Source organism: Mytilus trossulus, chromosome 11 (genome assembly GCF_036588685.1).
Source record: "Mytilus trossulus isolate FHL-02 chromosome 11, PNRI_Mtr1.1.1.hap1, whole genome shotgun sequence".
Classification (NCBI taxonomy): Eukaryota; Metazoa; Mollusca; class Bivalvia; order Mytilida; family Mytilidae; genus Mytilus; species Mytilus trossulus.
Genome location: NC_086383.1, coordinates 65,856,816 through 65,872,748, shown reverse-complemented (window position 1 = coordinate 65,872,748; position 15,933 = coordinate 65,856,816). Strand labels below are relative to the sequence as shown.

The 15,933-nt window shown below is 33.6% G+C and overlaps 2 protein-coding genes across 3 annotated transcripts in view; one reads left to right on the top strand and one right to left on the bottom strand.

Annotated features, from left to right (window-relative positions):
• Positions 1-15,933, top strand: part of LOC134691429 (biogenesis of lysosome-related organelles complex 1 subunit 5-like) — a 280,858-nt gene that overhangs the window by 37,382 nt on the left and 227,543 nt on the right. The gene's annotated exons all lie outside the window — the stretch shown is intronic.
• Positions 1-15,933, bottom strand: part of LOC134691428 (uncharacterized) — a 58,530-nt gene that overhangs the window by 16,651 nt on the left and 25,946 nt on the right. The window contains exon 5 of the mRNA XM_063551952.1: positions 2,776-3,036. Within this exon, the coding sequence (XP_063408022.1) occupies positions 2,776-3,036 (261 nt within the window). The remainder of the gene's footprint in view (positions 1-2,775; positions 3,037-15,933) is intronic.

Sequence of the window (15,933 nt, the reverse complement as noted above, 5' to 3'; positions counted from 1 at the left end):
GACGACGACGACGACGACGCAGACGTCGACGCCAGTATGATAGCAATATACGACGCAATTTTTTTTTCAAATTTTGCAGTCGTATAAAAACTTAATACACGGTTAGATTCAGCATTTTAAAGAACCCCAAGAATTCAAGAATAAAGGACATTGAAATTGGTCAAGAAATAAGCATTTTATACAAAGTATAAGAAAAGTATTGTTTTTGGCCCCTAATTCCTAAACATTTAGGGCCATATCCCCCAAAATCAATCCCAACCTTCTTTTTTGGTATAGAACCTTGTGGTACAATTTCAGTAAGATCCATACACTTGCACACAAGAAATTGTCTGGAAACTAGAAAAATGCTTATTTGGACCCCTTTTTAGGCCCCTTATTCATAAACTTTTGGAACCAAAACCCCAAAATCAATCCCAACCTTCCTTTTGTGGTTTAAAACCTTGTGTTTAAATTTCATTGAGATCCATTCACTTAAACTAAATTTATTGTGCGAAAACCAAGTGTCTATGGACGACGACGACGACACCAATGGCATACCAGTATACGAGTGCACATATTTTTTGCGGTTGAATGAAAAAAGGCATGTGACAAAAAGGCAATCTAAAAAGATAAATATAAACTAGAGGCTCTCAAGAGCCTGTATCGCTCACCTGATTCTACCTGGGTTTTTGAAATCATATAAAAAAAGATAAAATTTGGCTACAAAGTAACAACACTTGGTCAGCACCTCATAAGGAACATTCATGCCATGTTTGGTTTCATTCCATTCAGTGGTTCTCTAAAAGAAGTCATGTGTATGCATTTCACTTAGGCTCCTATGTTAAACTAAGTCCCCTGCTGGCGGCCATCTTGAATGATGGATCGGCTACAAAGTAACAACACTTAGTCAGTACCTCATAAGGAACATTCATGCCATGTTTGGTTTCATTCTATTCAGTGGTTCTCTAAAAGAAGTCATTTGTATGCATTTCCCATAGGCTCCTATGTTAAACTAAGTCCCCCGATGGCGGCCATCTTGAATGATGGAACAGCAAAAAAGTAACAACACTTGGTCAGCACCTCATAAGGAACATCCATGCCAGGTTTGGTTTCATTCCATTCAGTGGTTCTCTACAAGAAGTCATTTGTATGCATTTTCCATAGGCTCCTATGTTAAACTAAGTCCCCCGCTGGTGGCCATCTTGAATGATGGATCGGCTACAAAGTAACATCACTTGGTTAGCACCTCATAAGGAACATGCATGCCATGTTTGAATTCATTCCATTCAGTGGTTCTCTAAAAGAAGTCATTTGTATGCATTTCCCATTGGGTCCTATGTTAAACTAAGTCCCCTGCTGGGGGCCATTTTGAATGATGGATCGGCTACAAAGTAACAACACTTGGTCAGCACCTCATAAGGAACATTCATGCCATGTTTGGATTCATTCCATTCAGTGGTTCTCTAGAAGAAGTTCAAGTATTATTGATGTTTCAAAAGATGTCGCTTACATATTTGGAATATGATATTGTATAGTTAATACGCTTTAAAAATTTACAACTGCGTAACAAAATACTTTACGTTGTAAGAGTTATCTCCCTAAACACTGTTTTTCTTGTGGCCACTACTCCTTTGCAACCGTAAAAGGTAGCAACAAATTTATTTTACCAAATTGCTCGTTACATCTTGAGGATAAGGATTTTAACTTTAACCGAAACTATCCGGAGACTCCATATGAGAGTTATCCCCCCTTTTGTATATGATATAAGTGATATGCATTCCTAACTGGTAAACCATAAGTGATAGAGACCTAGGGTTTTGACGACGACGGACGCTGGACGACGGACGTCAAGTGATGAGAAAAGCTCACTTGGCCCTTGGTGCTAGGTGAGCTAAAAACACATGATATTCCTCTTTTCTGTGTGATTAATAAAAACAATGAACATATTCACCTTTTTAATTTAAATTTAAATCAGGCAGGTGTAACCGGTGAAATGGATTGAAGTAACTGAACATGATGAGCACATGCACAATCAAAATCTTGACTGAGATCAAACCACGTGTTGCATGCATTTGGATGCAAATGTGATAGATCTCACAAAACATGTTTAACCCCACCGCATTTTTGCACCTGTCCCAAGTCAGGAGCCTCTGGCCTTTGTTAATTTAGTCTTGTATGTTTTTTAATTTTAGTTCATTTATATGTTTTGGAGTCCAGTGTGACGTCCTTTTTTATTGAGCTAGTACACATTTTATTTAGAATCCAGCTGAAGCCTGCCTACGGGTGCGGGATTTTCTCGCTGTGTTAGAGACCCTTTGGTGGTAGTTGAAAGTTTTCTGCTGTTTGGTTGGGTTGTTGTCTCTTTGACACATTCTCATTTCCATTCTCAATTTTATTGTAACAATAATGTAACAATGAACTTTTTTGGTCATATTTTGACAAAATCAAACCAAGCTTTAGTTATTTTGTTCACCTTTTCTGATACTGTTTAAAAGCCTATAACGTTAATGGTACTATTTCTATTGTACCAGATATGCACTTGTATCATAAATATCTCTTCACATAGTTTCTGACTGGATGAACTATTTATGAAAATTCTTGACCTGGATTCATTGAAATGTATCCTTCAATAAGATCTTGTAAGACCTATGCTTTAAAAACTTGAAATTGATAGATAGACCCCTAACAAATCAAATCATATTGCTGAATAATAAGTCACTAAACTAGAAATCAAAAATATTATAAATGATTTCATAAGAATAGAGAAACATTTGTGTTGAAGCTTATATATCATACCATCTACTTTATTCCATATGCCATCATCAGACATTGCTTTGCATTTTATTGTGTGGATTTCTATTCCATTTGTACTAGTTACATCTGTATTTTCTTCAGAGAACAATCTTTTAATCAATGATGTCTTTCCTGCACCTTTTTTTCCAACAACAACTAAACGTATGTCTCTCTTTTTCTCAGAGCCTGACTCAAGTAATTTGAGGTACAAATCAATAGATCTTTTGTCAGCCATTATTCTTATTTCAGTTGGAACCATTTCCCCTACAAAAATATTTTATCGTAAAGAATGTTTTCATAAAGAATAACATTATAACTTTACTCTATTAAATAAAGTATACACATGGAAATATTCTTTTGTGTGTCTGTTTTCACTGTATGTTAATATTTAATATTCAATTACATTACATGTATTTTTTATTAGAATCAGTACTTTTGATTGACAGACACGAGACATTCCAAAATTATATTTTATTTACCAATAAAATTCATTATTTCATGACTGCATGTGCTTCCTTTGAGAATATCAGAACAATGCATAGAAAACTAATGCAAAGCTTGATATGAACTGCTATATCATGATCAATATGATTGTAGCATAAACATTTCATTTTCAAAATTGAATCCTTCTTTTTTTCATTTTACACTGTTGTAAAATCATGGAACGTTTGTACATTTGTAGTACTAAATGTGCTTAGGTCGTCGCTTTTCTGGACACAATATTCAAGCTTGATACTATCTGAATTTGGATTGTTATCAACTTTGCTATAATATAGGTTTCTGTCACAAAAATTTGAAATTAGAAAAATGTTGAAAAAATAATATAAACCGTTTAAAAAATATTTGAACCCCCCCCCCCCCCACCCCTTTCAAACTTTTTGAATCCCCCTTGGATCATTAACCATCAAACTTAATTCCAGTCTTTTCTTTGTGGTATGGAACCTTGTAGTACAATTTTAGAGAGTTCCATACACTTAAACATAAGTTATTGTCTGGAAACTTTAAAAATGCTAGTTTTGGCTTTTTTTTGCACTTAATTCCTGCATGTTAGAAAATTATAACAAAATCATTGCACGGGGGGGTAACTCTAATACACAAAAAAAAACACATTTAAGGTGGTACCTAACACTACAGGGAGATAACTCTGTAAAATCGGCAGAACGTTTTAATGACGTTGTGTTCATAAGGGAATATTAAGCTTCTCAATGATCAAAATAAGTATTTCTTAAACTGCTATATAACCAGCGTAATTTTTCTGAGTAAACTGTTGGTTCAAATCTTTTGAAATTCTTATATTTTTGTCAAAGGGTCAAAGTAAATACTGTGTCAAAATTTTAAGAAAATTAAACGAGCCAAATTAATTTTAGTTAAAGTGTTAGGTACCACCTTAAGTTCATCATATAAGTATTAAATAGAAAATGACATCAAAGTTATGGCTAAAAATAGAAAACCTTGATCAGCAAAATTTAAAATTATTATCTAAAATAAATTCCTTCATCAGCATTTAACATGTTTAACATTAGTTCTATAAACACATTTTCTTTTTAATATCTCAAATCTGAAATGGGAAAAAATTGTCCCCCTACAATAATTTCTTTTGGCCCCCTTTTTGTTCCAAACAACCCCACCCAAAAAACTGTTTTACTCCCACCTTTTTTTTTACAAAATATGTTTATTCCCCCTTTTGTGGTTATGTTCCGGACCATATGAGTATTTGGACCATACGCGTATGGTCATGACAATATGCATATACTCGTATGGTCCGACCATACGCGTATGGTCCGACCGTACGCGTATGGTCGGACCATATGAGTATTATACTCATTTGGTTATTAACGGGCCAGACCATATGAGTATTTGGACCAGATAGGTATTTTTTTCAAATATACAATAGAAATAATACAATAAACTTTATCTTAAAAACAAATGTGTTTACAAAAAAATGTATTTATTTTACACTTTAAAAGCTACATAAACATTAAATATTGATGCCACAGTCAGTTGATCTTAGTTTTCATCGCTAATTGTATTCGTGTATGCTTTTGTATACGTAGAATGACATTCACACGGTACCATACATGAAGCTTTTCTGCGATTGCTAGTTTTGGCTGCGTGCAGTGCTATCGACTCGGAGAATTCCGATGTGTCTCCGGTGTTTTCAAGAAACTCTAGATCTCATATATCGTAAAATGAATGTCACAGATCAAATTAAATAAAGGCAGTAGCTATTTCATGGCTCTTAAATGCTATTATACCGGTCTTATAATTAAGATTAAAATAGAAGTATAGAAATAAAGAATAGAAGAAAATAAAGAAACAGACATTTTTAATATTTTACTTATAAAAAATGTCTTTAAAAATATCATGATCCTTGCCGGTGATGTCACCTACCTTACACAATAAAATTCCTTTGACAATATGTTCATTTGATTTTGACATCTTCTTATAATTGTACTTACAAATAGAAAGTAATATTAACTGTGTGAAACTTTTTTTTTTATTATTTTTTTTAATATATGATAAAATGACATTTTAGTGACGTAACATCAAGAAGGGTCACATCTAATGAAGAGTTTAAAAGTAATCGTGTTGATTACCCCGACCATACGCGTATGGTCAGACCATATGAGTATATACCCATATGGTCATGACCATACGCGTATGGTCCAGATACTCATATGGTCCGGAACAGTTATACATGTATACATTTTACCTTGTGTTTATATTTCATGGATTTCTATTTACGTAAACTAAAGTCATTGTCCGGAAACCAACTGTCTTCGGCGCCAACGACGCCGACGTGATACCAATATACAACAGCTAATTTTTTTTTGCGGTAGTATAAAAATCAATTGATAAAAATTTCCTGTGCATATGCACATATACATACTGTAAATTCAGAAATCAATGCGAGATTTTTATTATCGCGAAAAATGCGACTGAGTTGTAAACGTAATAATTTAAACTCGCATTTTGAAATATTTTATATGAATTTAACAGAATTTTTCTCAAAATCGTAAAAATTAAAATCGCATTTAAGTCTAAAATGACATAATCGCAATAATTAATGCGCGCTATAATTTCTGAATTTACAGTAATATGTCGTAACTCTCTTCAAAATTTCATGAAATAATGTTATGTGATTTCAGGGGTGTTGCGATGACAAACTCTTACAGTAGTATATCGAGGCCAAAATTCTAAGTTCAAACGGGCATAACTCCTAGAAAAACAAGAGTGCACACACTGAAATGTCTCGCCTCCTTTACTGAAAATTAATATAATGTCGATACTCCTAATTATAAAGCTTTACTACAAGTATCAGATAAACGTAAGATAATCAAAGAAAATGAGGTCAAGGTCAGATAAACCCAACTAGAAATTCATCATGTACATGAACACCTCACATTCATTTCAATCACCAAATATAATTGACCTATTGCTTACAGTTTCTAAGAAACAAACTTAACCATTAAAACATAACATTGACCAAAGAACCATGAAAATGAAGTCAAAAGTCAGTTGATACCTGCCAGACAGACATACACATTACAATCAGTCCATACACCAAATATACATTGATACAGTTGACGTGTTGCTCATAGTTTAAGAAACCCAAACCAAAGCACAAAATGTTAACTTTCACCACTGAACCATGAAAATGAGGTCACAGTCAGATGACACCTGCCAGTATATACCTTACAATCATTCTATACACCAACTAGGATCTCCTAGATATGTACTTAAATAAAATGCCGAGATCAACCTAATACGACCAATGAGGTTGAAACCTGAACAGTTGGTGCAAGTTTGAACACATTATTCAAGCTTGATACTATCTGAATTTGGATTGTAATCAAATTTTTGACATAATATAGGTTTCTGACATAAATGTGGTGGAAGATCTTAAACATTTGAAATGGGTTAAACTCTTTGTACTAATTTTCAATTGAAGATTTCTTGCTACTGCGCAATACTGTGATATTGTGCAATACTGTGCTATTGCACAATACTGTGATATTGTCACATTATTGTGCAATATTGTGCTAGTGCACAATACTATGCAATTGAAGATTTCTTGCTATTGCCCAATACAGTGTAAATGAAGATCCCTTGCTATTGCACAATACTGTGCTATAGCGCAATACTATGAAATTGAAGATTGCTTGCTATTGCGCAGTACTAATACTTCATATAATAATTTACATGTGTATGTTTTGATTTTTTATATAAATCAGAAATAATCAATGTAAAATTGGAAATTTTTTGAAAAAAAATAAACTAGAGGCTCTAAAGAGCCTGTGTCGCTCACCTTGGTCTATGTGCATATTAAACAAAGGACACAAATGGATTCATGACAAAATTGTATTTTGGTGATGGTGATGTGTTTGAAGTTCTTACTTTACTGAACGATTTTGCTTCTTACAATTATATCTATCATGAACTTTGCCCATTAGTAACAGAGAACTATATTTGGTAAAAATTTACATAAATTTACCAAATTAATGAAAATTGTTAAAAATTGACTATAAAGGGCAATAACTCCTTAAGGGGTCATGTTGACTTATTTGTAGATCTTACTTTGCTGAACATTATTGCTGTTTACAGTTTATCGCTATCTATAATAGTATATAGCAAAATTTCTTTAAAAATTACCAATTGGAGGGCAGCAACCCAACAACCAGTTGTCCAATTCATCTGAAAAATTCAGGGCAGATAGATATTGACTTGATTAAAAATTTAACTTCTTGTCAGATTTGCTCTAGATGCTTTGGTTTTATAGTTATAAGCAAAAAACTGCATTTTACCCCTATGTTCTATTTTTAGCCGTGGCGGCCATCTTGGTTGAATGGCCAGGTCATCGGACACATTTTTCAAACTAGATACCCCAAAGATGATTGTGGCCTAGTAGTTTCAGTGGAGATTTTGTAAAAGATTACTTAGATTTACGAAAAATGGTTAAAGATTGACTATAAAGGGCAATAACTCCTAAAGGGGTCAACTGACCATTTTGGTCATGTTGACTTATTTGTAGATCTTACTTTGCTGAACATTATTGCTGTTTACAATTTATCTCTATCTATAATAATATTCAAGATAATAACCAAAAACAGCAAAATTTCCTCAAAATTACCAATTCAGGGGCAGCAACCCAACAACCGATTGACCGATTCATCTGAAAATTTCAGGGCAGATAGTTCTTGACCTGATAAACATTTTTATCCCATGTCATATTTCCTAAAAATGCTTTGGTTTTTGAGTTATAAGCCAAAAACTGCATTTTACCCCTATGTTCTATTTTTAGCGGTGGCGGCCATCTTGGTTGGTTGACCAGGTCACGCCACACATTTTTTAAACTAGATACCCCAAAGATGATTGTGGCCAAGTTTGGATTAATTTGGCCAAGTAGTTTCAGAGGAGAAGATTTTTGTAAAAGATTACTTTAATTTACGAAAAATGGTTAAAAATTGACTATAAAGGGCAATAACTCCTAAACGGGTCAACTGACCATTTTGGTCATGTTGACTTATTTGTAGATCTTACTTTGCTGAACATTATTGCTGTTTACAGTTTATCTCTATCTTTAATAATATTCAAGATAATAACCAAAAACAGCAAATTTCCTCAAAATTACCAATTCAGGGGCAGCAACCCAACAACCGATTGACCGATTCATCTGAAAATTTTAAAGCAGTTAGATCTTGACCTGATAAATTTTTTTATCCCATGTCAGATTTCCTCAAAATGCTTTGGTTTTTGAGTTATAAGCCAAAAACTGCATTTTACCCCTTTGTTCTATTTTTAGCCGTGGCGGCCATCTTGGTTGGTTGACCAGGTCACGCCACACATTTTTTAAACTAGATACCCAAAGATGATTGCGGCCAAGTTTGGATTAATTTGGCCAAGTAGTTTCAGAGGAGAAGATTTTTGTAAAAGATTACTTTAATTAACGAAAAATGGTTAAAAATTAACTATAAAGGGCAATTACTCCTAAACGGGTCAACTGACCATTTTGGTCATGTTGACTTATTTGTAGATCTTACTTTGCTGAACATTATTGCTGTTTACAGTTTATCTCTAACTATAATAATATTCAAGATAATAACCAAAAACAGTAAAATTTCTTCAAAATTACCAATTCAGGGGCAGCAACCCAACAACCGATTGACCGATTCATCTGAAAATTTCAGGGCAGATAGATCTTGACCTGATAAACATATTTATACCAGTCAGATTTGCTCTAAATGCTTTGGTTTTTGAGTTATAAGCCAAAAACTGCATTTTACCCCTATGTTCTATTTTTAGCCGTGGCGGCCATCTTGGTTGGTTGACCGGGTCACGCCACACATTTTTTAAACTAGATACCCCAATGATGATTGTGGCCAAGTTTGGTTTGATTTGGCCCAGTAGTTTCAGAGGAGAAGATTTTTGTAAAAGTTAACGACGCCGGACGCCGGACGCCAAGTGATGAGAAAAGCTCACTTGGCCCTTCGGGCCAGGTGAGCTAAAAATGAACACCCCCTAAAAAAAAATTCAATCCCCTTTTGGTATAAATCCAAGCCTGCCCTTGGTCGTATGGTTCCTTGTAGTACAATTTCAGAGATCCATACACTTAAACACAAGTGATAGTCTGAAAACTAGAACAATGCTTCTTTTTAATTTTGGTCCCTTATTCCTGAAAATTTGGGCAATTACCCCAAACTCAATCCTAGCCTTCCCATTGTGATATGGAACCTTGTTGTACTATTTCAGAGAAATCCATACACTTACACACATGTTATTGTCCGAACAACAAAAATGTTGGTTTTGGCCCCTAATTTCTACACTGTTGGTACCATAATATTCAAAATCAATTCCAATCTTCCTTTAATGGTATTGAACCTTCCGGTAAAATAGAGATCCCTTCACTTAAACTAAAGTTATTGTCCGGAAACCAAATTTGTTTTCGGACGACGCCGACGAAATCATACTATTATACGACGCAAAAAAGAGGTTTGCGGTTGTATAAAAATCATGATCTCTGAACAGCACACACTTAAAAGTCTCGATATGTTGATTGTATGGTTTCAAAGGACTCAGCTGCGATGACAAAATACTGTTTAGTATATTACGATTGACGAAATAACTAAAATTGTAATGCATGCAAAATCAAAGTCAGCAAGTGGACCCGACCAAATTCCATACGGAGTTTTAAAGTACCCAATAATCATTCAATCATTACAACAGCTCTTCCAACTAATATTTGACACCAGTATAATTCCAACCATATGGAGAAAAGCCATCATATGTCCAATCTTGAAGGACCCGTCATCAGATCTCCGAGTACCAATGAACTACAGAGGTATAAGTCTATTGTCGTGCACTAGCAAATTGTATAGTTCTTTTATTAACCAACGGCTCGTCAGTCATCTTGATAACAATGATATTCTTGCCGACGAACAAAATGGGTTTAGAAAAAACAGATCGTGTGAAGACCATATATTTACTTTGAATAGTGTTATAAGAAATAATAAATCAGTATTTGTTGCATTCATCGATCTGAAGAAATGTTTTGATTTTATTGACAGGGATATGATGTTCTACAAACTTTTGCTGAACAAAATTGATGGGAAGTTATACAACTCTGTCAAAAGAATATACCAAAGTTCTGAGTCCTGTGTTCGTATAAACGGTAAACTAACATCGTGGTTCTGCTGTAAAACTGGTGTGAAACAGGGAGATAATTTATCACCGACATTGTTCTCCATATTTATAAACGATCTTGTACAAGAAATTAATGACCTTAATCTTGGGGTTGACTTACTTGAAACGAAGTTATCATTATTATTGTATGCGGATGATATAGCGTTAGTTGCAAAGTCGGCTGAGGATCTTCAGTGTATGCTGAATACACTTCACCAATGGTGTAAACGTTGGAGGGTGTTAATCAATACAGATAAATCCAAGTGTATTCATTTCAGAAAACCAAAAACCAAAGAAACTAATTTCGAATTTACAATTGGTAAAAACAAATTGGAGAAGGTTGAAAATTACAAATATTTAGGGATTACATTCAGTCATAACGGAAATTTCAAAACCAATGTCGAAAATTTGTCGAAAGGCGGTGGAAGAGCACTAGGAACAATCATATCTAAAATTCACAACAATAAAGACTTCGGATTCAATGCCTACGAAAAACTGTATTACTCGTGTGTAGTTCCAATCTTAGATTACGCCTCAAGTGTCTGGGGATACCGAAAATTTCAAACAATAGACAATATTCAAAACCGTACAATACGATATTTTCTTGGTGTTCACCGTTTTGCGCCTACTCTCGCCTTACATGGTGATGTTGGATGGGTCCCTAGCCAGTTTCGAAGATGGACAAACATGGTGAGGTATTGGAACAGACTAGTCAAGTTTGAAGATGATCGCATAACGAAGATCGCTTTTAATGCAGACTATAACCGATGCACCGACAATTGGTGTAGCGAATTGAAGGACATTTTCTGTAAACTTCATCTAGAACATTATTTTGATTCAAAAACAGCTGTTAATTTGAAAACTGTAGAAATGAACATTCAGCGACTTTATTCAAACATATGGAATGACAATATACAACAAGTACCAAAACTTCGTACCTATGTAACTTTCAAATCTGCCTTTAATCAGGAACAGTATGTAAAATTTAATTTAACCAAAGTCGAACGCTCACATTTAGCACAATTCAGGTGTGGAATATTACCTCTGAGGATAGAAACAGGACGATATATAGGTGAAAGACCAGAAGAAAGACTTTGCAAATTTTGCACTGCAGACGTGTCAGAAACTGAAACTCATTTTTTACTAGACTGTACATTCTATTCTGATATACGAGAACATGTTTTTGGTGAACTTTTGTTAACTACTTCCTTTATTTCTATGAACATTAATGAAAAACTTATTTTTTTAAATATTAGCCATACTCGAAAACTAGCCAAAAACATTGTACAGGCATATTCTAAAAGACGAAATTTTGTTTACAAATAGCTTAATATTTATATATTTTTATTTTAAAATCAATTAAAGGTTTACTTTTCGTCAACAAAAAGATAATTTCATGAATAATTTGTTATTTTGAAGAACGTGATATATTGTTTTAAAATTACTTAATTTCATTTGAGGTGACTTATAGGTCCATTGGGCCGGGTGTATTGATATTTATCATATATTGTATATTTATAATCTGTACATATTTACACATGTCACTATAATAAATAATTTACTTACTTACTTACTTACTTATGGCAAACATTTTAAGTTCAAAGCAAAGGGACATAACTCATATAAAATAGAGGCTCTAAAGAGCCTGTGTCGCTCACCTTGGTATATGTGAATTAAACAAAGGAAGCAGACAGTTCATAACAAAATTGTGTTTAGGTGATTGTGATGTGTTTGTACATCTTACATTGAACATTCTTGCTGCTTACAATTATCTCTATCTATAATGAACTTGTCCGTGTAGTTTCAGTGGAAAATGTTGGTAAATATTTACAAATTTTATGAAAATTGTTAAAAAATTGATTATAAAGGACAATAACTTCTAAAGGGGTCAATTGACCATTTTGGTCATTCTGACTTATTTTTGAGTCTTAAATTGCTGTACATTATTGCTCACTCACTCTGTTTACAGTTTATCTCTATCTATAATAATATACAAGATAATAACCCAAAACAGCAAAATTTCCTTAAAATTACCAATTTAGGGGCAGCAACCTTACAACGAGTTGTCCTATTCATCTAAAAATTTCAGGGCAGATAGATCTTGACCAGATAAACAATTTTACTCCTTGTCAGGTTTGCTCTAAATGCTTTAATTTTTGAGTTATATGCCAAAAACTGCATTTTACCCCTATGTTCTATTTTTAGCCGTAGCGGCCATCTTGGTTGGTTTGCCCGGTCACACAACACAATTTCAAACTACATAGCCTAATAATGATTCTGGCTATGTTTGGTAAAATTTGGCCCAGTAGTTTCAGAGAAGAAGATTTTTGTAAAAGTTGACTAAGATTTACGAGAAATGGTTAAAAATTGAATATCTTGACATGATAAACAATTTTACCCATTGTCAGATTTGATCTAAATGCTTTGGTTTTTGAGAAATAACCAAAAACTGCATTTAACCTCCATGTTTTATTTTTAGCCATGGCGGCCATCTTGGTTGGTTGGCAGGGTAAAAAAACACAATTTTTAAACTAGATACATCAATGATGATTATTGGCCAAGTTTGGATTAATTTGGCCCAGTAGTTTCAGAGGAGAAGATTTTTTTTAAAAGATCATGGAGATTAACGAAAAAAGGTTAAAAATTGACTATAAAGGGCAATAACTCCTAAAGGGGTCAACTGACCATTTTGGTCAAGTTGACTTATTTGTAAATCTTACTTTGCTGAACATTTTTGCTGTTTACAGTTTATCTCTATCTATAATAATATTCAAGATAATAACCAAAAACAGAGCAAGTGATGAGAAAAGCTCACTTGGCCTTTTAGGCCAGGTGAGCTAAAAAATTGAATTATCCTAATTTTCTGTCGATATGCATGTCTACATAGTATGTCCTTCTTATCTACAAAGTTTCATGAACTTATGTTGTGTATTTTCAGAGGAGTTGCAATGACAAATGTTGCAGTGGTATATTGAGGCCAAAAAGTGCAAAGGGGCATAAGTGCTTGAAAAAAAATGAATCATAATTTCATGTCGAAATGCACATCTACAAAGTATGCCCTTATTATCTACAAAGTTTCATGAAATTCTGCTGTGTAGTTTCAGAGGAGATGCAATGACAAGAACAGGAGTGAGGCCAAGTAAAATAGAATGTGTGGTTCCAGTAACATCTAAAAAAAAAGTAAGATAGGTATACATTGAGTCTAGGGAGCAACATTTTGACTTTAACAGTGTTTAATGGTAAATGACAAAAACATATTTAGGGTAGGCTATTATTAAGACTAAAAAGTAGGGAAGGTAAGGTAACTGGAACCACACATATAATTTTATTTGGCCTGACGGACAGACTGACGGAGGGACAGGTTAAAAACATTATACCCTACGTAAAAATTGCGTGGGTTATAAATATAAAATTAATGTGTACAAAGAAACGGGTAGGATGCGACGCAAAAGAAAATACAGATAAAATATTTCTATCTTATTTCACCTCCTCATTCTTTTTCAATTCACTTCTCCTTTTTAAACTACATATATATGTCATTAGATTTTTGATTGCTTAATCTAAATCTGTATTTAGATTTTGGATATTAAACCATAAAAGGTTAATGTCCATTTTCAATTTTTTTAATTCTCAGACCACATTCATTCTGTATCAAAAACCTATGCTGTGTCAAATATTTAATCAAAATTCAAATTCAAAACTGTATTAAGCATGAATGTTGTGTCCATACATGTACCAAGCGTTCAAAGTTCAACTACAGCGGTCGTATCAAGCAGCTCCAAGCGGAGCACATTTTTTGCAAGATGTTGTTCTCATCATCTTCTGGTCAATACAAACAAATTATTTATATTGAACAAAGACATCTAATAGTCAGACAATCTCATTATGTATGTATGTACATAGATAAAAAAAAGTCTTCGGTCTTGTTCACACCAAACACCGTGCACAGTAAACATGTTTACATTTGGTTTAATTTAACGTACACTAGTTTCACATTAAATTTGTTCACATCTATACACCTTGTTTAGTTACCTGTACATACGATTGGTTCACACTTGTAAACTTTATGTCATTTAAATGTTCATTACGTAGAACCGAATGCAATTTTTCGGACAACTTTTCCAGCAATTAGGGAATTACCATTTGACTTATCATACAGATGATAAGAATAAACAAATATTCTGAATAAGAAAGTTCCCCTCTACATAATAGTTAGATATTGAATTGGTACCATCGAAAAAAAAACTAAATATAAACTGTCGTGCGAGAAAATTTCTGTCTCAGAACCCAACCCACCCCTTTTTTGAAGTAAAGTGGTTGCTCCTTTGAGAAAGTCTTTTGAAGATGTCTCGATTACGCATTAAAAACGTAGGCTGCATTAGCCTGCTTACAGACGAAGAAAAAGAATTGCGATGTTAAGGATCACTACATTTCTATCTTTTCCATTTGTTTCAATTAATAGTATTTGTTCTCCAAGGAGTATTTGGCAAAGGGAGGAGGGTAACATTTTTTTTTAATTTCTAATTGTATTTTAACGGATCTGAGATACTACACAAACAAACAATTAACCTCACCCTTTTCAGTAATGAGTGAATCATTGTTTGAGTAAAGACCAGTGGCAAATATTTCTGTTAGTGTGTACGTCCAGTCGATTCAGGAAGACCTTTTCAAATGAATTATGTGTTCTGCAATGATGATGGATGTCTTGATAAGGAGTTAATAAGGCTACGTAAAGTGTTTTTATTACAAATAAATATATCAAGTTTATAGACAAATATTTCTGTAAAGAACTTTATTAATAAGTGTTAAAAGTATCAATTTTATATAAAAATCGTTTCTTTTTTAAATATACATGGGAAAATTAAAGTTCTGAATGCCTAGTTTTGTGTACACTTATTTGGATGGAGAGTTGTCTCATTGGCACTCACACCACAACTTAACCTACACAAAGCCTACATCGACTATCGACTGCATGTAGACAAAACATTGAGTTTTATCAATGGGAACGTAATTATGTTTAGTTTATGTGTGAGTTACACTGAGTTTTGGTCAATGTGAACACAGCCTTATATATCTCAAATCTATCATATATGTATAGAATAACCATGATAACTATTCATTGTCTCGAAATATAAAATTAATCTGGACTCAGCTCGAAACAGGATAAGACATGCTATGCCCTGCGTCGCATCCTACCTGTTTTTAACCCTTGTACAAAAAAATTTGATATTTATAACAATTAAAGCCATGACCCCAAAAATTGACCCTAACCTTCGGTGTGTTGTATTAAACCTTGTGGCACAATTTCATAGAGATCCATTGACTAATACTTTACTATTTGTCCAAAAATCAGAATAAAAAAACCTTTGTTTGCCCCTTATTCCTGAAGGATTTGAGCCATAACCCCAATTCAAACCCAACCTTCTTCTTGTGGTAACGAACCTTGTGGTTCAATTTCATAGAGATCATTAACCAAAACTT